At 43.3% G+C, this 23615-nt stretch overlaps 1 protein-coding gene across 1 annotated transcript in view; it reads right to left on the bottom strand.

The window, feature by feature from the left end:
* man1a2 (mannosidase, alpha, class 1A, member 2) overlaps positions 1-23615 on the bottom strand; it is a 131645-nt gene that overhangs the window by 41469 nt on the left and 66561 nt on the right. The window contains exons 5-6 of the mRNA XM_069663147.1: positions 22621-22739; positions 11895-11975 (exon numbers count right to left, since the gene is read on the bottom strand). Of these exons, the coding sequence (XP_069519248.1) occupies positions 11895-11975; positions 22621-22739 (200 nt within the window). The remainder of the gene's footprint in view (positions 1-11894; positions 11976-22620; positions 22740-23615) is intronic.

The following is a 23615-nucleotide window of genomic DNA, read 5'->3' as shown; positions in this document are numbered from 1 at the left end:
TTGGATTTTCACTTCTTGTTGAAGTTGTATCTGTAGTCATCCATCTTTTCTTTGTTTGTTCAGCCATAGTAGATTACTGTTTACTCACAACACTTGCAGAGAGCGGAAAAGCAGCCGCTTAGCTCCGCCTACCCTCTCTGGCAGACCAACCACTGCTGGCTGATGGAAAACGCGTCACTAACTGGGCGCAGCTTGTGATATTTTCTGCGAAAGTCCCCACAGACACCGAGTCTGTTATACTGCAGATGTAAAGGCTTTCATCAGAAAGTCTCCATAACAGATACACTGTGTGAGAAGAACGAAGACTAATCTAAGTGCTCGACTAAATGACTTAATACGATCAGCATTCTTCACACCGCACTGAAAAATCAGCTCGTACACACACACACATCCTGTACAGAGGCAGTCACACAGTCTCTGGTGTATGCAGTGGGCCACTGTTGACATGTAATGGAGCCTTCCTAAAGGGATTAAGGGGCAGACTGTGAAATGAGCTGAATGCGCCTGCTTGGTAAGAAGGGCCCCGAGGGCCAGCAGGAGAGACGGGATTAAGTCACCCTCTGTGTCTCTGTGCTCGCTGTGTGTCAGCTCCATACTTTGTCATGCCACTTCCCCGTCACCTGATTCAGTCGCTCATATTGTTTAGCATCCAGTGGGTCTGCATGAAAGGCGGGGGGCACAAAGATGAGCTGCAATGGAGACATCTCAGGAACCGTTATCAAATTAGCTCGATGATCTCTTCATTTGTTGCCACCTCAGCGGATCACACGGCCGGCTGTAAAGATGCTCTGCACCGAGCGACGATGGGAATGATGCGTTTGTGCAGCCTCGACAAGGCTTTAAATGTATTTGCTATTTGATCGGGACGATGCAGTTTAATACAGTTCCAATTTAAAACCTGAAACTGGTGTGCAGCTCAAAGACTGTTGGCTGTTTAATTCTTTATTTTTTCTGCCTTTTGCTTCCAATCTTCCATTTTTTGAACTAATGAGGGCTTGTTGTTGATGTGTTCGTACTGAAGGGTTTGACACTAAGCACAGCCCACGGCCCTAAAACATATCTTGGAGGCTACCTAATACTACATGTGGGCGGCACGCTGCGGACACAGAGTCGTATCCACACTCTGCTAGTTTTTGCCAACAGTTCTGCTTCAACAAACAGCCTGATTCCTGTGCACTACTCGCCTGGTCTAGACCTTTGCACTTTGACCTCGGACAACACGTAATGGCCTTGTTAAAAGTTAGACAGTTAGCAAAGACAGTTCCCAACCACCGGGTCGCGGACTGGTACCGAGCCACGAAACCCAAAAGGTGTCTGTGACATTCCAAACACACGCTGAGTCAGAACAGTCGCATGGGCTGTGCAAAGTGTGCAACCGCACAGGGCCTCGCGCCTCTAAAGACACCGCAGACCTCATCACATGACACGATATGGAACTCTGATTGATCATGACACCTGATGCTCCTCTACCACTCTGTGTGTATCACAGATATATATGAACTACACAGCATGTGGACATATGGCAACATGTGGAGGCGTAGTCCCCACTGGTCCGTCAGAAATGTTATTGCTACTGTCTGGTCTGTGTAGTCAAAAAGGTTGGGAACCACTGAGCTAAGAAAAAACACACATTTACAAGGAACTTGATTAATAATAGAAAAACCATGTTTTTATTCGATTGATTGAAGTGTCACAAGTTGTTAAATTGGCATTTCTTTGTTTCATTTATTTAAGTTTACAATTGGGCCATTAAAATATACCCTGGTCACCGTATCTGTGGGCTTGGCGTCCTGTGGCGACAGTGATTAAAACATTAGCATTATATTCGTGTGCCTTCTCTATTGTGTTTGGCAGTACTGTCCTTTCTTAAGTGTTACCGTCTTCTCCCCGCAGGACGGCTGGAAATAGATCATTTTGTTGCATTGAAAAAAAAAACCATCAAGTAGAATTAAAATGTGGGACATCCACAGTAAAATGTGACGTGTCTGAAACAGTTACTATTTGATAAAAAATACTGTTAACTGCTCCTGCATGTGTTCACCATTAATTCACACGCAGACTTCGTACCTCCATTTCCCATTTCAAATCATTCCCTTCTTTCCTTCATTAACTTAATCCTTCCTCTTTTCCTGCACTCAGCGCACGCTCCATCTCACCACATCTTTCTGCTTGTCATCTTTGTTAAAGAAATCTCTCACTCTTCCTCCCATGCATCCCTCTCTCTTAATCTCACTTGGACTTTCTTTTACCCTCTTCATCCTTCCAGCTCTCCGTCCTACAGTAAGTGAGTTTGTACTTTTTCAATGCGGATCAATCGGTTTCTTACATTTTGGCGATTTCTCTGCAGTTCGTTCAGAAAGAGCATGTTAAGTCATTTGTTTGCAGAGTGGAACTCCTAAAGCTGCGATGAAATTAAAATTTCTCTCCTGTTTGTTACACCATCCTGGTTTTGCTCATTTCTCTCAGTGTGTGTGGGCCTGCCTGCTGGCACAGCAGCAGCTAGTTACTGAGCGTGTCATCACAGCAATATCTGCAAAGGGGAAAAGGACTCCCAGGGGAAGAGACGACTGTTGCTAGAAACAACTGGGGTGGCCTCAATATGTGCGGCTTAGTACTGGCAACACAGCCGAAACATAGAGGTTTGCCTGGTTAGTGCTGCTGTTTCATCAACAAACGCTCCGTACAAACTGTACTCGGATTGTTAATTAACCTTTCTAAATGATCTCTCAATGGCATTATGTCACTACAGTCGTTTCCATACAAGCATGTGTTCTATAACTGTCATTATGCACATTTATACTTGTTTACTTTTGGTCTAGGGCTGTTTGAATGCTGTAAAGATTTCCCTTAATAGGAGAAAAAGCTTCACACTGATATTTTTGTAATAATATTAATGATATAACAGCCCCAGTGCACACTGAAGAAATGCTTAACCCTGTTTTTTTGTGGACGAGCTTGACCGAGCCGTGACCTCAACCCCATCCAACTTCTCTGGGATGAACTGGACCACTGACTGCCAGCCAGACTTTATCTCCAAACACCACTAATGCTGTTGTGGCTGAGAGAAAGTAAAATCTTTCAGCAAGGTCCTGAACTCCTGCGGAGAGTCTACCGTGAAGAGTGGAAGCTACAGAGGCCACAGATGAATGCTCATAGATGGAATGACTTGACATTTTTGGTCATGTAGTTTATTCTTGTGTCATTTACTGTGTATTCATGCCCAAAATTACATTTTAAAGCAACATGAGCAACAACAGTTTTTGAAGTAATCACAGACTAAAGCCCAGATGAACTATTGACCTTAAAGGAGCAGTCCGCCCCTGGAAAAAGCCGCTGTCAGTCAAAGCTGGTGTTCTCTGTAATCGATAGAATATTTAAATTTGCCGCCATAGCTGTGGAGAAAGTCGTACAAACAGCTCGTGGTTTCGCCCATTCTACATTCCTACAACACCCAGCATGCATTGCGCCCCTCCCTCTGAAAGGAATGGCTCAGCGAGAGACGCTGGAGTGAAATACTACCGTTTTCCAGTGAAGGACATTGATCGCTGCAGGCAACGGCTCACAGCGGTACAGAATCCGAAATACGAGAATATACCGGTGGATCATCTAAAACATCTTCAGGTCTGCAGTCTACATTTCAAACCGATTTTGAACGAGACATGACATCGGAGGCGGACGTCCTAGATTGAGGAAGTGTAGTTTAGCGAGCTCCCTGGCCTCCGCCCGATGACGCGTTTTACGTAGTCTGGTGGAGGTTTTCCAGGGCCCATTGGAGAAGCGGATAGCATCCTCCAAAGACACAGAGCCAAATTGCATGTTTAGCTCCCCATAATAGCATGATAGGACTGAGGTTGGAAATTGGCGAACTGGCCCTTTAAAGCAACAGTGCAGAACTATTGTCTTCCCATTCCTTCTCTTCTTTCAGCAGGTGTTATCCATGCTTTTCCTCGCCAACCATTGCTTTCTTTTTGGACTGTAACCCTTCCTCTGAACACTGATCTTCTTTATTTGTAGTATCAGCCTCCTCCTTATTCTCTCCCAGTATGTTATAAAGTTCTTTCACGAAGTTGCCAAAAAAAACACAGCTTGCATTTTGGACCTTTTCATCTGCAATTCCATTTTGAGAACAGCAGGTGAGCGTTGTGTGTGGGGGATGTTGTTCATCCAAACAATCAAAGGCAAACGAGTTACACAATGACATTGGCACCATCAACGTGCAAGAACAAGTTTTCAAAATCAGCAGGAGGCCTGAATTAAACTGGAGATGTCTCTCTAGTAGAGCACGGGGGGGAATGTGTCCACTAGTTAATGGATCGCAGATGGTCTCCTGGAAAAGATAAGGAATAAAAAGTGCGTAATTGGGACGCCAAATATACTTTGCCGCCTGCCCAAGTTGAGTTTTCTTGAGGGAAGTGTTGCTAAATCAAAACTTCTGGATCAGACGGACATTGACCAGATCAAGTAAAGCCAGCACACTATCATTATAGGCTCTGCTGACAAGCTGCAAGTGTCAGGGAGCCGATATAGAGTTCTTTTCACCCTCTTATTTTCTTCTACTTTATACCAAAACTAATGAATGGGAGAGTTTGGTTTGTGCACATTTTAAATTCACTGACAAATCTGCCAAATCCAGGGAGTGAAAAGTTACCGTTTGGTTATACAAAGGACAAATTTTAAATTCATCCTGCATCTTTTTGGCTTTGTTTGCTCGCTCCAGAGAAAATCCTGGCACCTAACCTGCTCACACTGCATGAGCTCACATTTCTTGCACTGCATTTCAGCATAGCAAAGCCAGCTCATTCATAGTGATCACAAGGAGAGCCAATACAACTTTTTCTTTTACCCTACGTGTGTCTTCCTGCTGGGCAGCGGCAGTAGTGGCAGTCAGTCAAAGGCAGTGAGAAGCTCTGAATTTGTTAGACGGGTTCAGTGTCTGACAAAAAAAAAATAAGAGGGACTGAAAGGCTCCCTGGTGAGTTCAAACAGTGCAGCCTGCAGTCACCGATCCCTGGACGACAGACAGCTAGCTAAGCTCCATCGCAGCGCAGACAGACAGGAAGTCAGTGAGAGAGGAAGGAGGTAAATGTGGGGTAATGGAAGAGAAAAAGAGAGAAGTGAGGAGAGCAGGAGTGACAGGAGTCTGAGGGAAAGAGAAATACAGGAGGTCTTTGGGGAGAGGCTTAAATCATGATTCTTGGTGGCAGAGACAGAAAGCTCGTAAACAGACTCGCTATTTTCCTGCCGTTTATCGACACGCTTTTCGCTTCACTATTTGTCTTCTGTCATCACATCCTGCACTAACTTTTCCTCTAACCTCTCTTCTTGACCTCTACAGTCCTTTGCTCTGTTCTCACTTCTCTCTGTATAACTTCCTCCTTTCCTATCTGTCTTTTTTCTACCCCCATCATTATCTCCGTCCTTCTGTCTTTCTACCACCGTTCTCTGCATTCGCTGCTCCATTTTTGTCATTCTCCGTCTTTTTATCTCCCTCCCTCCCCCCCCCCCCCCTCCCTCCGCAGGCTGGATGTGCTGTAGCGTTTATGCCTGCAGAGTCTGCAGCTTTTCTTGTAGACGCTCTCATCTCATTATCCTACATTATAGGGCTCGGCTGGCTCCCCTGACCTTCTCCCTTCTCTGTGCAATCTGCTGTTTCTCGCTCAAATTGTCCCTGTTGTTGCAGTCCCTCTCCTGTTTTTAGTCTGCAGCAACACGGAGAGTTGTTTTTTTCTCCTCACATGCATAATGTATGTGAGCCAGGAAAAGAAAACTTTAAACAAGAGGGGGTCCAGAATTGGGGGCACATTGAGAATGAAGTATAAACTCTTTGGCCAGGAGCCTTTCATGTAAGAGGCTATCTTAATGAGCGAGTTTAAAGCACTTTGTGAGATAATTGTATTGCTATTAAATTTCAATCTCCGGTAAACAGCACTCCTAATGAAAACAGTGAAGCAGGGGGCTCTGGAGTGAAGGTTTGGACCGCAGTCGGCTCTTTTCCAGCGTCATCAGAGAAACTGTTTGCTCTTGTAATTTAAGGCAAATCAAATAAACAGAGCATCGTTTGGCATTACGCCTCATCAGGGCAAATCGGGATTTGCGCCGGTTGCATTACATAAACACCCACTTGTTTGCAGTGAATGTTCCTGAATGTTCCTGACTACCTGCCTGCTGCGATCACACATCAGCTCACCCCGACTTCTTGCAAACATTTCGCTAGGAGGCCGGCAGGAAAAGGTCTGCGTAAAGTCGGGGTAAAAAGTTCATCACATGCAGCCCACCCAGACAATGTCCTCAGAGTGCAGTGCATGTGTGAAAGTGCATTTACATAAAATCCAACTGCACTGCACTGCTGACCTCAACCTGATCTCAAGCTGCTCCTCGAGCTTCTTCCTTGTTACAGTATTGTTCATATTAAAGTCGGAGCCTGATCTGCAGGACAGATGATCAAACGGCTCCATACAACATGTATTCTGACACAGATATAACTATTACCCATTTCCCACCTAAATTTAGCTCACCCGGGAAGACCCGGCTGATTGTCTCTTTTCCCATTGTCAGTGAAGTATACTCCTGTCGGTCTCTTTTCTGCTGCGTCACCGTCTGACGTCACAAAAGCGCCAGAGACAGGGTTAGTAAACAGTGAAGATGTTACGGTGGTTAGGTCTTTATTGTATCTATTACTCATTCAGTCTGTTTATGAAACTCGCCGCCGACCAATTTGGAACGATGTTTGAGCGCTGCTCAGACGGAGACGGGCGGAGTTTGTAGCTGAGATGACGAGGAGTCGCAGAAGTTACCGACAGGGCATAGCATCGCGCCGGAAAGGGGCCTGAGATTAACGTGTCGACGCAGGTGTTTTGTTCCCATCAATGCCGAACGGAGCTGAGGCGATAATTACCCGGGTCTACTGCAGAGTCATTTGACCCGGGTCTGAATGCAGATTATAACCTTTCCCATTAAGCAAAAAAGCTGGGTGTTAGCGGGTTGTTAACCCTCATATGCATCCCTTATAACAGCAGTTGACAACAGCAGCCAGCACACCTGCCTGTCCATAGGACACTCTCTCTGACCGTCTTAACCACATGTATTGAAACAACCACAGGATACAGTACAGAGTCAGGCTGGCACCAACCTAATGTAGGTGTACTGTGACTCTTCCTGCAAAGTTTCAGTACCAAGTAAAAAGGAAGGCAAACACAGCAGTGTGCTAATGAGGAGCAGGTATCTGCAGAACAAACTCAGGAGGAGATAAAAACACCGCACAGAAATAGCTGCAGGAGGGAAAAGCTATACAGACAAAACTTTGTGTTTGATTATAGAAGTTTTTCATGTTTGGGCTGTTTTTCTTTCTTGCTTGTCAAGTTTTCTACAAAGGCGATGACTGCATAGGTTCATTAATCACTGCACGTAGTAGAGGAGAAAGTTATCCTCAAGGTCTCCTTGATTGGAAGCTAACTAGCGCCCAAAAACAAGGAAGTGATTAAAGACACGAGAGCACAAACAAGGACAGAGCTCTCAGGAAAAAGGGGAAAAAGACGAGGGGATGAAGAGAGAGGAGGGCCTTATACTGATTTGAGATTAGAGGAGGTAAAGGATTAAAGGGGTGAAAGCGAGAGGGACAACTAGAGAAGGGTATAAGGAAGTGGAAAGGAAGTAGAAGACAAGGAAACATATGAAAGCAGGAAGTAAAAGAAAAAGTTGGGGAGAAAAGTGAGTTATTAGAAAGGAGGATAAAACCTTGGCGAGAGAAACAACTTGGGAATTTAGAAAAAAAGACTTAAAAGCCTCTGAGATAAAGAGAGAGGAAGTAGAGAAAGATAAACTAAGGTGATGTGAAAGGCAAAGAGAAGAAAGGTGAAGGACAAGGAGAAGAAAATACGTCAAGAAGAAGAAATGTTGATAAATCAAAAGACGAGGGAGAAGAGCCGAAGACAAAGGAGCAGAGGGATGAGGAGAAAGATATTACACAAACATCTCTTAGAGTAAAACAGAAGACAGAGTCTTAAAAGGAGGAGAAGGTGAGAGAAAGAGAAACAGAAGGAGAGAATTAAAGAATAAAGCCGGGGACGGACAGAGAAATAAACACGATCCATCACTGCTGACCAAAACCTCCTCCTCCTGAATACTGATGTCAAACTTTAAAGTCCTTCTCTCTTTGTTCTTCTGTGTTTGTCTGTTTCTCAGTGTGTGTTTCTGTCCCAATCCTCGTCCTTACTCTGTCATCACTCTCCTCCTGTCTGTCCTTTACTCAGTTTCCTCTCATGATCATTGATTTCATCTTCCTCTCTTTTCATTCTGTACTTGTGTTATATATTTTTTTGTCCTTGGATTTTCTTTCCTTAGAAATTACAACTTCATGTGCATGTCTTCTCTTTGAAAGTACTATAGTTTAACCAGTTAGAGCAGCTTTCTAATGGAAGTGTTCCAAGCTCTAACATTTTGTGCCTTAGCTGAAAAAGGACGTCCACTTCTTACGTCGGCCTTACTCCACATCACCTTTCAAGGATTTACTGTTGCAAAAATATTTTTCACATTTTGGAATAAAACCAGACTTCTGTTGGCGTTGTGGTTCACTCCTCCCCTCAACTCGATTGTTCCATGTGAAGTGGTGATAAAACTTCTCTTCAATAGAAAAAAAAAATTGATATTATCAGAAGATTTAGTCCTGGCTCTCTCAGATAACGAAGTTCAGTGATGTGAATATTGTCAACAAAGCAGTAAACTGGTTACATCAAAGAGACTCCAGGAAAGTGCAACTCAAATGATCGCAGGGCGTTGACAATATACGTTCACAACGTAGACAGTGTCATGACTGAAGCTGGTCAGTCACAACTACAGAGCCAGGGGGCATGAAAGATGGAGAGACACGGCGATCGTCCGGAACAAAGTGGCTTAAAAGCAGGCCAAGATAACAAACAACTGAAGACGGCAAGCCCAAAAAGACTAAATGCTAACAGTCTTAGCTAACAGAGAAAATCGTACCGTGGAGAGAGTGTTACTGAAAAACAGAACAAAGTGTTCCCATTACCAGAGCTCTCATCAAGCTGTTTCAACACTGCTCTGTAAACTATCAATCACATTTTATTTGTACAGCGCCAAAACACAACCAAAGTCATCTCAGGACGCTTTACAAAAAGAGCAGGTTTCGACCGTACTCTACTTATATTCTATTTAGAGAGAGGGACCCAACATGAATCACCAAAATAAAATAAAATAAAATTTGGTCTTCAAAAAGAAAATTTTCAGAAAATTAGTCTTGAAAAGGGGAGTCGTCTTATAATCAGGGTCGTCTTATAATCAGGGTCGTCTTATATTTGGACCAATACAGTGATTGAACTAAACTGGTCCTACATTCAGAACAGACGCTTCCTAGTTCCTTTCAGTAATTAATAATTATACTGCAGAATTCTCTGTTGAAATTCACATTTTTTCCTTCCAATTTTACAGAAGAAACATTTGATATCAACACCTTGTGTAAGTTACCTGTGGGATCATTCAGTCCCTGTTGTGATGCTTGTGGGCTAAGGATAGTAAAAGCAGTAAAGAATATATAAAGCAACTTTTTGTCTTTTAATTCATGTGATTTAAGCATTTTATCTCGACCTTGTTTCATCCATTTACTTCCATTTTTGCTGTCTCCTTTATCTATACGTCTGTCTCACTCTGTTGTTGTGCTCACTCAGCCTCTGCTTCACTTCTTTCTTCAGTGTTTACATCCCTTAAATGTTGTGTGTCTCATCTCCTCCCCTGTTTCCTGCTGTATTTCACTCCTCTTTAGTGCTAATGTCTTATTCTAACCCAGCTTCTCGTCTTGTTTTCACTTTCTCCCTTCGATCTATGCGAGCACTGATTCTGCTTCATATTCACGCATTTACACACAGTTTCCCCCGGGAGCTGCCCAGGAACAATCATTCATTCTGCTGATTGTTGACGGGGGCAGTTGAGGGGTTAAGTGCCTTGCTCAAGGACACGTCCAGTGAGAGTGAAGAATGAGTCTCACTTGCTTTTTCGACCCCCTCAGCCATTCATCATCCTCACTCTCCACTCCCATCTCTTTATCTGTGACCACCACCTTCACACACCCTCCACTCATCCTCACTGTCCCGTCGCAGTCGATCCACCACCCTCTCCTCTCCTGCGCTCCCTCCATCACTGTCTTTTCCTCCCATGCTCCATCTCCCTCCTTTCCCATCACCCACTGCTTCTATTATCGCTGGAGTGGGATCTGATGAATGACTGAGTTTGATTTTGAGGGGGAGGAGAGAGGGGGGGATAAGAGTGACATTAACTTTCACTTTAGCTTTGGTCGTTGTACAGATGGTTTAACAAAATCTCTGTTCATCAGCTTCATGAAAGCAGCCCACGACCTTTGAATCGCTCTCTGTGGCCGGGCAGAGCTTAATGGGCATTTTCAATGTTAGGGGCTTTATTAGGGGGAGGGGGTGCACATTTTAGAACTGATTAAAACAGGTTATTGGAGCTATTACAGCTGTTTGACAGGTAAGATCTCTTCAATGTTTAATCACCTGACACAACAAACTTAGCTGTTTCTAATGTCTAAGCTGTTAAAGGTCTTTTGCTTCTGCTTGGGACAGCGCACACGACGTGAAAATGACGTAGGCGTTCACACATTCACATTTGCAATGTAGGACAGTTGTGTATGCATGCAATCAAACATTGCAGCAGTGGTTTAGCTCAGGCTGTAGAGCAGGCTCCATGTATAGAGGCGACAGGCATCGATGCAGCGGCTGCAGGTTCGACTCCTGTCCTCGGCCCTTTGCTACAAGTCACCCCCCGCTCTCTTCTCCCGACATTTCCTCTCTCTCTTCAGCTCTTCTGTTCTTTGTCTTGGCCACAAAAAGCAGATCACCTGCATTGTAATTCCATACCTGATATTTTCCGATTCCCTTTATTCCACTACTCTCATGCATATACACCAGACACACAGCCTTCCCTGCACTTCCTGATTCCCACTGGCATGCCTGAAAAAGGTAAATGGACTGCTCTAATAAAGCACCTTTCTAGTCTTCCAACTACTCAGAGCACTTTAAACCTCATTTCAGCATTCAGCCTTTCACACAGGCTGCAATGGAAGGTGCCAACCCGCCCATCACAATATAATACAATTCATTCACCTGATTCAAATCGATGGATATGCCTTTAAGAGCAAGTTGGGGTTCAGTATATTGCCAGTCGCTCCAAAAACACCTGGTGCAGATCTGCTCTCTACTTGAGGCACATTTCTAGTTACAGATGTTTTCTCTGTAAAACATGCATCCATTATCTACAACGCTTATCCTGTTGAGGGTCGCAGGGGGGCTCGAGCCTATCCCAGCTGCCATTGGACGAGAGGCGGGGTTACACCCTGGATTGGTTGCCAGTCAATCACAGGGTTGACACACAGAGACAGGCAACCTCTCACGCTCACAGTCACACCAATGAAGCTAACGAGCATGTCTTTGGACTGTGGGAGGAAGCCGGAGTACCTGGAGGAAACCCACACATGCACGGGGAGAACATGCACACAGAAAGGCCGCCTACGTCTGAACCAGCATACGAACTAGGAACCTTCTAGCTGCGAGGCTAACCACTGCACCAACGTGCAGCCCTCTCAATACATCTTCTCTAGCACAGAACTCATACTTAATGTATTTGCTCCCTTTACAGAGGGAGCACTGCTTGGCTGGGTATGAGAGCTGTGGAGGATGGACAGAGAGAGAGAGAGATATAACAGAAAGATAGAGATGCATGGCATTCAACTTCCATCAGCAGAAGATGGATGAGAGCAGGAAGTGCAGAGAGAAACAAAATACAAGTGGAAGAAAGATACAACAAGACGGAGAGTAGAGGATGGACAAAATGCTCTGCCCTTCTTCCTTTTACAGGTGAGTACTTACTTCCTGTCCGGAGAGGTAGTAGGCAGCCAGCAGTCCTCCTATAAAACGAATGTTGACCTCAAACACAGACACCTCGGCATTCTGGGAAAACAAGAGAGCAGAGAAAAACATCATCAAATAGGATAACAATTAACTAAACGGACCTATTGTTGGTCTTTCTGTTGGTTTTGGACTAACATTTTTTCCCCCTAACTCTCTCTTTTTGCGTGAGGACTTCTCTTACAAGCGCCTCGGGGGTTTCTGCACCACCAGCGCAGATTTTGGTTTGGTTACATCTCCTCTCACTCAGTGTTTGTAGCAACTGGTTTGCAGAATGTACCAAAAGAATCTGAAATCCACAGCTGGAGAAGGGAGACGCATAAATGTTTTAACAACTCAGACTCCCACATACCGTACCCGTCATTAAATCATTAAAAAGCCTGCCCTTTAGAAAAGCAACAGGGTGTTTGTTTAATAGTAGAGGTGAGCAGTCAGCCTTGAACCAAGAATGAATGATAGAATATTATAAAATAAACATTATTTGTGCTATTTCGCTCCCTGCAAAGTATTGACTAAATAAGACTGTGTGAAAATTGATGCACAAAATGTGTGAGCTGTAAAAGCCCCCATCAGAGCCCCTTTAAATTAACTGACTTCAAAACTAAAGCCAGACACTTAGTGCAAGTCAACTATGTGTGGATAAATACTGCACAAAGGCTTTGTGCATGTTTCCTCCACTAATTAAGCCCACATTTGTCATGCTGGGTATTATTTAGTAGCTCGGGGTGCTAAGAGGAAGTGGATAGAGTATTCTGGTGTTCACCCCTATCTCCTTGTTTGCAAAGCACCATTTAATTGGGGCTAAATTTGAGAGAAATCTTTTTTTCCTACTGCTATTTTTACAGCCTTCCCAAAAACCGCAGCAGCCTCTGTGAGAATAGTAACAATCACAGTAAGGTAGTTCATGTGAAAATATTGCTCTTTGATTGACAACTTCCTTGAAGCCATGATGCGGTGAGACGACTGCTGAGAGCTACTTGCAAATTACTTCGTGACCTTGCTCTGATATTTCCTCAGAAGAAATGAAAACATTCAAGACTTGAGGACGCACATCCTACTTAAGGTCAGCCTCAGCAACCTCCATTTTACAGTGAATGCACTCGAGAGGGAAAACAGAGAGAAGTAGGAGAACAGGGACATTGTCTGAAATTTTAATATGGTTACTACGACGACTACAGCAAGGTAGAGGTCAGTGGGTGGAGCCGTCTTAAACCGTCATACTGCTGCAGGAAAGCCTTCGCAACGTAACTAATTTGGGAATGGCCACTCGTCTGAGCATCCCTCCTCCCAAAGGACTATAAGTCCACCAGAATGTGTTTCCTATCTATCGGGGAACACAGCGTTATCTCTGGAAACATATCGATGAGGATGATGTGTTGAAAATGAATCTCCTACCAACACTAGACTCTTACCTAGGAGTCGTTTTTTGAAGGCTGGTTTTTTGCCTCTTGGTTGAAAGAGGTCGGACTCCCTCTGGAAACACAAGGGACTGAAGCACCTGCGCTTGTATGAACTGAGCTATGTTTCATAAAGAGTAACATTTTCAAAATAACAATGCACCAGTATCCCATGCAGGTGGGTCCTCTCTCACATTCAATGCATGCAGTTGTGCTGGCAAGGACAGAATTGGAATAGTGACTGTAAAAGAAAGTAGGTGAAGGATGGGCGTCATCATCTCCACTCTAACACCTGTATTTTCTTCATGAGTAGATCCCACTTTGTTCGAGACGACTCTAGCTTTTTTGTTTCCTTCTCAAGGTCTTCCTCCTTTGTTTTAGTTCAAATAATGAATTTGCCTTAAGGACATAACCAACGCATTTACCTTCTACTGTTCCTGAATTTGTACTGCAGAGTTTTCTCTTGGAATTCAAACATTGGAGCAAAATTTGCACAAAAGGATAAAACTATCAGAGTGCACTGTAGTGGAAAAAATAGATATTAAGAAACTACATATATCATAACTGAAATGTAGGTCTATATTTTGCATGTGGCACCAACAGACAGCAGCAGAACGTTTTGAGTTACTTGCCCACATTATTTTACATGTATTTATTTGCATCATTTGCACACAGCCTGCACATTTTGGTGCTTTCAAACGTGTCCCAAAGTTTGCATTTCCATGTAATAACACCTCGTTAAACTTGGTGCGGTCGAAGGTTCCTTTTGATATCCAATAATGACCAAGTAATACGTTTATGTTTTAAGCACACAATAATTCAAAGACTGATGGGGCACCAGCAAATAAAAAGCACACAGCACAATATATTGTGGCTGCTGGTCATGGCTGCATCCCTGAGTTAATGTGTTGAACTGAGTGATGAAGAGTTGGGAAGCTTTCATAAACCTCAAGGCCAGCTATGTTTGGCAGCATCCATCTATCTAACCCCCATCTCCCTGTCAGTCAGCCTCACTTGTTAGCCATTTACAACTGTAGTTTAGGAGCCCAGACCCCGACGAGCAGAGGAGCCATAAAACAGGCCTGATATAAAAACGCCTGCAGTGAACAGAGACGGGACAGCGAGGAATCACGCAGCTTGTCCAATGACGCTTGAGAGCACGACAGGAATAGAAGATTTGATTTAAATGAATTGTTGTTCTCTGAAGGTATAAAATGGGACAGCAGAGTCATTTCCTTCCCTGATCTTCTGTCATAAGAAAGCTGGAGACGACATACTGTATTCTTTCTCCCCTGTGGATTACATCCACTCTCCAACCCTTTCTTCCTTCTCTATTAATATCCACCTCGCATCAGAATAAACAGCCATCTGTCAAACCACCTAACAAGTCATTTCTCTTTGTGCAGTTTCCTGTCAAACATGATCAATGTTGTTTATTTCAGCGGGCTCCTGTCACTACTGTAAACGTGCCTCTTCCTGAGGACCACGCTAACATTTTGGTTTAATTACAGTGGCTCTGAATTTTCTTCTCCACACAACCAATTACTAGTTTTGCTGATCGATGAGTTTAAGATTTGCCTCTTATAACTCACTCTGGAAAGAGTTTGAGGTTAATGTGCATTTGGTCAACAATCAGTTGGCAAATATGCCACAAAATGTGATCATCAGCAGTCATTGTTTAAGAATCCATGCCATAATCTCTGGTGCAACTCTCTCTAATGTTTATATTTTCTCTAATGATGGTAAAGTCATTGCTGTTCGGACTGTTGGTGGGACGCATCGTGACATTTTGAGACATCACCTTGGGCTTTAGGAAATTAGGACGAGCAATTTCATACCAATCTTTGACATTTTACAGGCCAAACAATTCAGTTCAAAAAGCATCATTCATTGTAATGGCTCTAATCATCCAAGATAATAAGGTTCTTTTGAAAATGTCAGGTTCACTCGGGTCTCACCTTCTATCTTGGCCTCTATACTAACACCATGCAAAGTCTGGTATTGACATCCTTTGGATTGCAAGGCCGGCCAAGTACCCATAATGAGTGGTTAACTGTCACTGTTTGCTTTTTGTATTGGTAGATATGTTTTTATATGCTTTACTGGGTGTTTTGTGCTTAGTATTTGTACTCTGTTTTAGGTGTAAAGCACTTTGTTACTTATATTTAAAAGGTGCCATATAAAAAAAGTTTTACTTACTAACTTTTGTATATAATAAAACACTTAAAGTGATAATTTGGAAGATTTTCAGTTAAATAAATGTCTGTTAAGTCTCTATCTATCACTGAATGAGGTAACACAATGGTGATGAGTCTATGGCCCACTGATGAAAGCCTTTGCATTTGCAGTATTACAGACTGGGTGTCTGTGGCGACATTCATAGAAAAAAATCCCAAGCGGCGCCCAGTTAGCGACGCGTTTTCCATCAGCCAGCAGTGGTTGGTCTACCAGAGAGGGTAGGCGGAGCTAAGCGGCTGCTTTTCCGCTCTCTGCAAGTGTTGCGAGTAAACAGTAATCTACTATGGCTGAACAAACAAAGAAAAGGTCGATGACTACAGATACAACTTGTGAAACAAGTGAAAATCCAAAGAAGAAGAAACAAACTCGACGCTCAGATGAAGCAAACAGTCTGAAAAGGAAAGCGACCGTCAGCCAGGAAAATCAAGAGTTACAACCAGAGCCAACCGTGGACGTCACACATGCAGCACTGTCTGGATATCTGAGAAGTGTGCTCCTGCAATTACCAATTATCACCATAGGTGGCGCCAAAGACATATTTGAGATTATAACTTTAAGGCACATATACCCAAAAAGTTAAAAAAAAGAATATGTACCATCTTGGACCTCTATCAGCAACATTTTGAAACCTTAACCAACAGTACCTGAGAAGAAGTGAGCAGCTCTCAGTAGTTATATCATCCATAACATTACCCTCCTCTTGTCTGTGTTGTATGTTTTGTGTTCTTTCAGGTGCTTGATGTAGTTTGTTTCCCCTGGACTCACTCATACTGAGCATTACGTGTGTTTTATGTCTTTATATGAACAAGTGAAGATAGACTGGAGGCCAACACGAACATAAAACATTCAGTGTTCATCCTTCATGCAGTAGTTATTCTTCTTTTTTACACAGTGTATCCTGCATCTGTCTTGCATTTCAAGGTAGAAATGTGCACCTGAATGGAATAATATAACGAAAAAGTGTATTGAATAAGTAAAAGGTGCCCCATCTATATAATAAGATTTCACTCAGAGGATGTGGTGTGTATGCAGCTTAACACACGGCAGCCTCCAACGTTTCCTAGAGCATGAAAAATGTGATGGTAGTCTTTGAAGTTTGAAGGGAAACAATCGAGAAGCATGTCAACCAGGCGACTTTGCTAAAATATTAAATTCTCCAATGACTCGTGACAAGAGGGAAGAACACACGGAGCTGGGAAAGTCACTGTCAAATGTCTCCCACCTTCAGCAGAGGGCTAAGAGGGGAAGGAGGAAAAGATGGGAGAGGGGGCGTGTGATCTTGTCAAACATGACAGCTTTCTCCGTGTAGGACCATGAAAGCTCAGCGACGTCAGGGAAAATAAGCAGCAGAATGTGAACTTATGAGCCCATATTTTTTTAAAGATAACTCTTCTTTTTATGTCCCGGTAAACACTGTAACATCAAACATTAAATGGCTGACGTTTTCACCAAGTAAGCTGCAGTAAAACTAAAAAAAAGGAACTCTTGCTCCTTTATAATTAAATCCGTTCAGGCTACGTCCTCTTTGACAGCCAGGATTAATTTATCTCTCCATCTCTGCCGGATCTTCTCTGATCAAATCCTCAATTTAACCAGGGTTATTAATGCGTCTGTTAACGGAGTCCATTAATTTGGTGGATCTTTGAGCCTGGTGAAAGCTGCAGACCTCACGCCGACACATCCATCATGTGAGGGCAGGCTGCAGTGCGGGGGCCCCAGCAGGACACTGGAGACTCCAACAATGACTCACTGCCTGGCTCAACCTGACATGGCAGCTATTTAATCATTCATTAGTGGTGGAGCTGGTGGATGTGGTGCTGGCAGGTGGGTGGCTGAAGTGAGAGGTGGTGGTGTGAGGCGGTGGCACACACACACACACACACACACACACACACACACACACACAAAAGTGCATTAATTTGCATGAGGAAAATACTTTTCTTTTAGGAGCACACAGGAATACAACACGGCAGACAACATGTTCTTTGTTGAATTTATGTATGATCGAGCTACATTTAATTATGTGAAGACCTCACACTCAGAGTTTGACACACAAAAGGTCGGTGGAACTTGAAACTTTCACTGCAGCTGAAATGTCAGCGGTTGCTTACTCGTGTAGAGTAAATATTTTAGATTCCACTCGGAGCTGACATTAACTTTGCTCCAAGTATTTTAATAGCTAAATAAAACTTCACTTCTTGTTTTTATTGTTTATAGAAAAGTTTAGCATCCTTAGAAATGAGGAATCATCACTTATAATGAGTCAGACATGTCTAGAAAGAGTGGTCAGGCAGGTCGGAACAAAGGTGGGCGACAGATTTGTGACCCAAACTGTTCGATGTAAACTGGGCTGGACATTACCGATCGCCTGATGGCCCTCATATCTAAAAGAACCCCTGTGGCCACCAAGCTTTATCCCCATACTGCAAGCCTTTACCATTGTTATTTACACTTCCCCAACATCCTGCCAGCCCTGCACATTCTGCAGCAAAAGGATAAAGCAGGTGTATAAGACAAACTCCTGTTCTGTTGTTGTGTGGCTTCTTGCGGGCTTTACTGGCAAAAGAAATAATGTTGTTTTTAGCACTACTGATAAGCTGACTGGAGCTGAACCCGTGTGTTAGCCTGGAGCATTTCATAAAATTAGCCCATTAAAAACATTAAAAACTCAAGTTGTAGTTAAACTTTTTTACAAATATATACCATCCGGAAATGTTCCTGTAAATTGAGGAATTATCACAGACATTATGAGTGCACTTACGTTCAGAATTATCTCTAAATAAACTGTGCAAGGAAAGCAGGGTTAATGAACGGCTTGTGGACAACATGTCGGATTACTGCAAGTAACATGGTCAAGGTTTTCTGTCCCTTTAGTCTTTCTTGGTGCAACGTTTGTGTTCCCAGATTTCAGCAACTGAAACCAAATAATTAAGCAGTAAGAACAAAGGCTAAACTACAATAATAAGAGGAATAAAATATTCTTGGAAGGAAGATGGACAGTCCAAACTTTGCAGTATTTATAATGCAAAGACATCATTTCTTAATCACATCCAATGTTAGACTGATGAACTGAAAAAGGGTAAAATCAGCCTCACTACTAAGGTCAAACTGGCTCTAACAGAACAGCCATGAAGCTCGATGTAATGTAAGGTAACTTGCACTCATGCATGCACTTGAGTGAGAGAATATACTCGACTTGGAGTGATGTCTTTAATCTCCAAATGGAAATCCAGACTTTGCTCTTCTTCCTGCCTCACAGCGCGGGCTGAAGAGGCTGGGACCCTTTGGGGTGAACAAATCTTTGATTTTCACAAGGGCCAAGCTTAATAACACTTTTGCTGCCAATTACGCTGCCAGGCCGCAGCAGGTCTGAAAAGTATTGGTCCCTGTGAGCCGGGGAATTACCTGTTTTGTTAAAGGCCTGAGCAGAAGTCAGAGTCGTGCCACAGCCATATTGCCAAGAGTCAGCCCAAGTTAGTTTAACCTTTCATGAATGTTACAGTACCTGCAAGCTAATGCATGAATAATGTGCCTAATGCATGCAGGAATAAAGAGCATCAAACCAGGCTGTTAATGAATACAGAGCATCACACCTCCCTCCTCCTCTGGCTCGTTAACAGGAGCGTCGTGTCTCATCCTCTCCTCTCTTCTCCTCCTCTAATGTCTTCTCTCCATCCTCCCCCTGTTTACACAAAGTGATCCTCCTCTTCTCTCCTGCATCTCATGCCTTTTACAAACATCTGCAATTCTTCATCATTGTCTCATGTTCCTGTCATTGTCGCTGAATTTGTCTCACATTTTATAATTCTCCATCTTATTCATTAGACACGACTCCCACCTGTCTGTTGCTGAGGCAGGTTGTATTACAGCGGCTGCTCCTGCAGGTATTTTCAGTATCACTGTGCTGGAAAAATCATTTTTTGGCAACATTTTCACTTGAACACTTCTATTTAATGAATCCAAGTTTTGCCACAGTCAAGTGAATGTGTTTTTCATTCCTTCTCTGCAGTGTAATACTTCTGCTGCTGTGATAGCTACGAAATGGCCCCAGTTCCCAATAACATCTGCTCTGTTTTGTTCCCTCTCCGATCTGATTATCCTTCCTTCTTTTTCTGCCTTATTTAATCATTCATCTAATAGCGCAATACATCCAGCGTTCAAGAGTGTCTTGCTTTCTCGTAATAAAAAGGCATATAAATCTCTACTGTTTCAGAGCTTCAGGCAAAGGTCCACAGGACGAGTGTGGAGAGAAGGAGACTGACAAGGTTGTACAGCAGCCGCTCTTCAGTCCTCCTGCTTCCTCTGTTGCCTTGGATGCTAAGCTACCGGGCAAATCCTCAGATTTGTCTTTGTTGTAGAGTAAGGCACATTTCAAAAAACAGCAAACACGTTTTCCAGGAGTTTCTCTTCACAATACAGGACAGCACTTACTCGTCAACGGTCATATAATTTACCGGTAGGCCTAGTCCTGACACATTTAACCCCAGCTTTATTCCTCCTTTTTTAAATGATGCAAGGTTCATAATGAAGTGTGTCAAGCCCCTTCAAGGCGAATTATTACACCTCTGTTAAGTTCCGTCTTCTCTGTAATGGCGGAAAGAACATAGCAATATACTGAAAAAAATATAAAAAAAGATTGTAATATTCAAGTGTCATACTTTTCTATCATCTTTCAGTTGGTTAGAAAGTGTCTTAAGGCGGCTCGCAGGACTCGATTGTGACTGTGACAGCTGTGGGAGCCGAGACTGGAGCTGAGGCGGCAAACACGGCTACCGGCGAGCTGGCATCAGAATGTCATCAAGAAATTTTAAGTCAAAAGAACCGGTGTTTCAGTTGAGCGCTAACGGAAATTAGCATCGAGATCGCGATAATATTATCTAATGATTTAACTTCACATGCGTAACATAAAATGACAGGTGTGCTCATGCTTACAGGAATATCGCTATTAGCTGCTCACTTTACATTGCTAACAATCTGCTGCTTCAATGCTGCACACTAACCAGGTACAGCAGCCTCAAAGGGTCAAAACTCAGAGACGCAATGGGTTTAAAAACACAGCCACCAGTAGGAGGAGACATTGCGTGCCAGGTGAGGGCAAACCACACAGCTTATCCTACCAACAGTCAAGTTTCAAACAAAAATACACACCCAGGTTTATGTATGCGATTTGAGTGAGGGGCTAAAGTAAATTTTCCAGGACAACATAAATTATTTCCAGGATATTTGGTCATTTTAATCAATTTCCAGGTGTTTCCAGGACTGGAACACTAGTCTCTAAATGTCCAGGTTTTCCATGACGCGTGGGAACCCTGAGCATAATCTATGGCCATTCACAGTGTACATGTAATGTACAGCTTTCTTTGCTTGTGTCCTCCTCTGTTTTTATTCATCGGCTTGGTTTCCCGCCTCAGCAGGGCGTGTAATAAGTCAAGCTGACAGTGGATTTCAGGGGTGTCTTTTGCTGGTACACAATTCAAATTGCCTGAACAGAGACATACAGGATTTTCTTTATACAAAGTACAATTCACATGCAAATTGTTTGCATGTCAGAACAGCCAGTTTATTCAGACATACTGCATGTCTTGTGTAGACATACAGTGACTATTAAAAAGCGAGGAGAGCAAAGTGAGACAGCCTGAGGATCCGAGGTTCAGTTGGCCCCTCTTCGTCTCTTTCAACTCACTCCATCTCCAAATTGTCTTGTTCTGTCTCTGATTTTTCTTCCTCTCTATTTCTGTCCTCCTTCTCGCAGCCAACTCTGCTGACCATTCGTAACACGTTCAATCTGTCCGATCTGCTGATCTTTGTCCCTCCATCTCTCCCTTGGAATAACCCCCACCTCCACAATCTGTGATTGATAGACACTACACTTCCGCTTTCTCTCGCTCTTCTGTTTTCAACCCTCCATTTCTCCAGAACCAATTTCTCTCTCGTCCTCTTTTCAATCTGAATCATACTCTTTTTCTCGCTCTCCACTGTTCTCCATCCTCTCTTCCCTCTACCCCTTTTTCCACAGCTGAACCACAGTGATCCAGAGGTTAATTAGCCCTCCAAGTGTCAGACTGTTAGATCCCCTCTGCCTACCTGCGAGCTGCCCTGTGATTGCCTCAGTACGGGGACTAACAGGCTCAGGTGTCAGACATCGGAACAGGCAGAAAGTTAGAAAAGAAAGGGAGGAAAAATGAGAGGAAGGAGAGCAAGGAGAAGACATGGATGGAATAATGATTTCAAGGGGAATTTAGGGGAGAAACGGGGGCGAATGACAGTTTGGCTATAATAGAAAAATGACAAGACGTAATGTCAAACAAAGGATATAAGGATATGTATGGACAGCAAAGGGATAGTAATTTAATTGTGGTTAAACTGATTGAAGGATAGAAAGAAAAAATGAACAACAGGGGGGAAAGAAAAGGAGAAAACTAAATATGTTGATATAAGCACAGATAAGACAACGCAGATTGGAGAATGACAGAGAGAAGATAGAAAGAGGGACGGATAAAAACTCTGATTGTCAAAAGACTGGGGTAAACAGATGAAATGAAGGTGGATGGAGGTGATTGACAGGTGAAAAAGAGGAGAAGGAAGCCGGTAATGGGGGAGGAAGACTGAAACAGAGAAATAAATGAGGAGAGCTGCAGTTCCGATGGACACAAGTGATGGAAAAGAGGAGGTTGTTAACGGAGGAGTGTGAGACGAGATTGGAAATAAAAATGGACAGAAACGGACGGAGCGAAAGAGGAGGGATGATGGTTACGAGAGAAAACAGACAGAGCAGAGAATCAAGCTAACGGATTCAAGATAACAGAAGCTAGCAGACAGAATTTACTGCTTTGTTTGACACCAAGATGGAAGGTATACTTATAAATATAACCCTCCTGAATGGATTTTAAAAGAGCCGGGAATGTAAGTGTAGCAATGCCTAACACATAATTTATTGTGTTACCTCTTTAAAAAGAGGTTTAAAGAGAACCCAAGAAACCTGTGAGACAGTGGAGTTTGTCCGGTTAGTTTCTTTACATGTTAACGTGTATTAAAGAAACACAGCTACGTACCACACCAAAGTCCAGATTCTGCTCGATCCACTCCTGGCCGTCCTTGAACTCATCGTGCAGACCCATGATGTAGAGCGTGTCTAAGGCATCCACAATGCTCGCTCCTAGTTGGGAATTGCCTGCACAGAGACACGTGATGAAAACAAATAAGAGAATTAGATTAATTGCTCCAGTCACGCAAAAACTAATTTGCTTCAGAAAAAAGCAGCACCTCTGGGAATCATGTGTGGAAAACTAATCACAAAACACAATGGGCCCAATTTGTAAGGGAGAAACTAAGACATTTATTGCATTGAAAAAGAAGATATGACTCTGATGAATCTTAATAAATGCAATTAGAAACTTGGAATTAGCTCCACGTCCTTCAAAGAGACATTGGGGAGAAAATACATAAAAAAACCCAGTACTTTTTTGTTTTAAATAAACAACTGAGATTTTAAACCAATGCCAAGACGATTTGAAAGACTTCTAACATCATATTTTGGGGTAAAGCCATTTCTTTGAAGCAATGAAATATGTGCAATGTTATCCTCCAACCAGTATGAGACGCTGTGGCGTGAAATTAGTTTGTTCATTCTCCTCTTAAGCCGCTTTCCCACTGGTCAAAAAGCCTGATAACACCTGAGCCTTTTTGCTCAGTGGGAAAGGCTATAATCTGCATTCAGACCCGGGTCAAATGACTCTGCAGTAGACCCGGGTGATTATCGCCTCGGCTCCGATCAGCATTGATGGGAACGCAAAACCCGCACCGACACGCTAATCTCCGGCCCCTCTCCGGCGCAATGCTATGCTCCGTTGGTAACTTCTGACTCCTCGTCATCTCAGCTACAAATTCCGCACGTCTCCGTCCGAGCAGCGCTCGAGCATCGCTCAAAATTTGTCGGCGGCGAGTTTGATGAACAGACTGAACAAGTAATAGATACCATAAAGACCGAACCACCGTAACATCTTCACTGTTTACTAACCCTGTGTCCGGCACATTTGTGACATCAGAC

Source organism: Semicossyphus pulcher, unplaced genomic scaffold (assembly GCF_022749685.1).
Source record: "Semicossyphus pulcher isolate SPU_LCO1_2020_fin unplaced genomic scaffold, fSemPul1.0.p SCAF_15, whole genome shotgun sequence".
NCBI classification, from domain to species: Eukaryota; Metazoa; Chordata; class Actinopteri; order Labriformes; family Labridae; genus Semicossyphus; species Semicossyphus pulcher.
This window is presented reverse-complemented; position numbering and strand designations above follow the sequence as displayed.